The sequence below is a fragment of the Eimeria mitis genome, genomic scaffold (genome assembly GCF_000499745.2).
Source record: "Eimeria mitis Houghton genomic scaffold, Emh_scaff2144, whole genome shotgun sequence".
Lineage (NCBI taxonomy): Eukaryota > Apicomplexa > Conoidasida > Eucoccidiorida > Eimeriidae > Eimeria > Eimeria mitis.
This window is the reverse complement of record NW_013570468.1, coordinates 5,852-6,129: the sequence shown is the minus strand read 5'-3', so window position 1 is coordinate 6,129 and position 278 is coordinate 5,852. Positions and strand designations below refer to the sequence as shown.

The 278-nt window shown below is 56.1% G+C and overlaps 1 protein-coding gene across 1 annotated transcript in view; it reads right to left on the bottom strand.

Annotated features, from left to right (window-relative positions):
- The window catches only part of EMH_0049300 (uncharacterized protein), a gene marked incomplete at both ends in the record, with an annotated part of 2,218 nt that overhangs the window by 482 nt on the left and 1,458 nt on the right, over positions 1-278 (bottom strand). The window contains one exon of the mRNA XM_013496511.1: positions 3-35. Within this exon, the coding sequence (XP_013351965.1) occupies positions 3-35 (33 nt within the window). The remainder of the gene's footprint in view (positions 1-2; positions 36-278) is intronic.

Genomic DNA, 278 nt, shown 5'->3' with positions numbered 1-278 from the left:
TGCTGCTGCTGCTGCTGCTGCTGATGCTGCTGCTGCTGCAGATGGCGATACATATGAAGACGTGAGGCGGGTCAACAGCTATTCACCAAACAGATTATCCCAGAGGGTAGCTGGCTAGCTAGCTGGCTAGCTAGCTGGCTAGCTAGCTAGCTGGCTAGCTGGCTAGCGAGCTAGCTAGCCAACACTCTAGCAGTAGCAGCAGGAACACAGCATGCCAGCCTTCCCAGACGATAGGGGATCGGCCTTGCTCCTCATGCTGTTGCTGTTGCTGCTGTTGC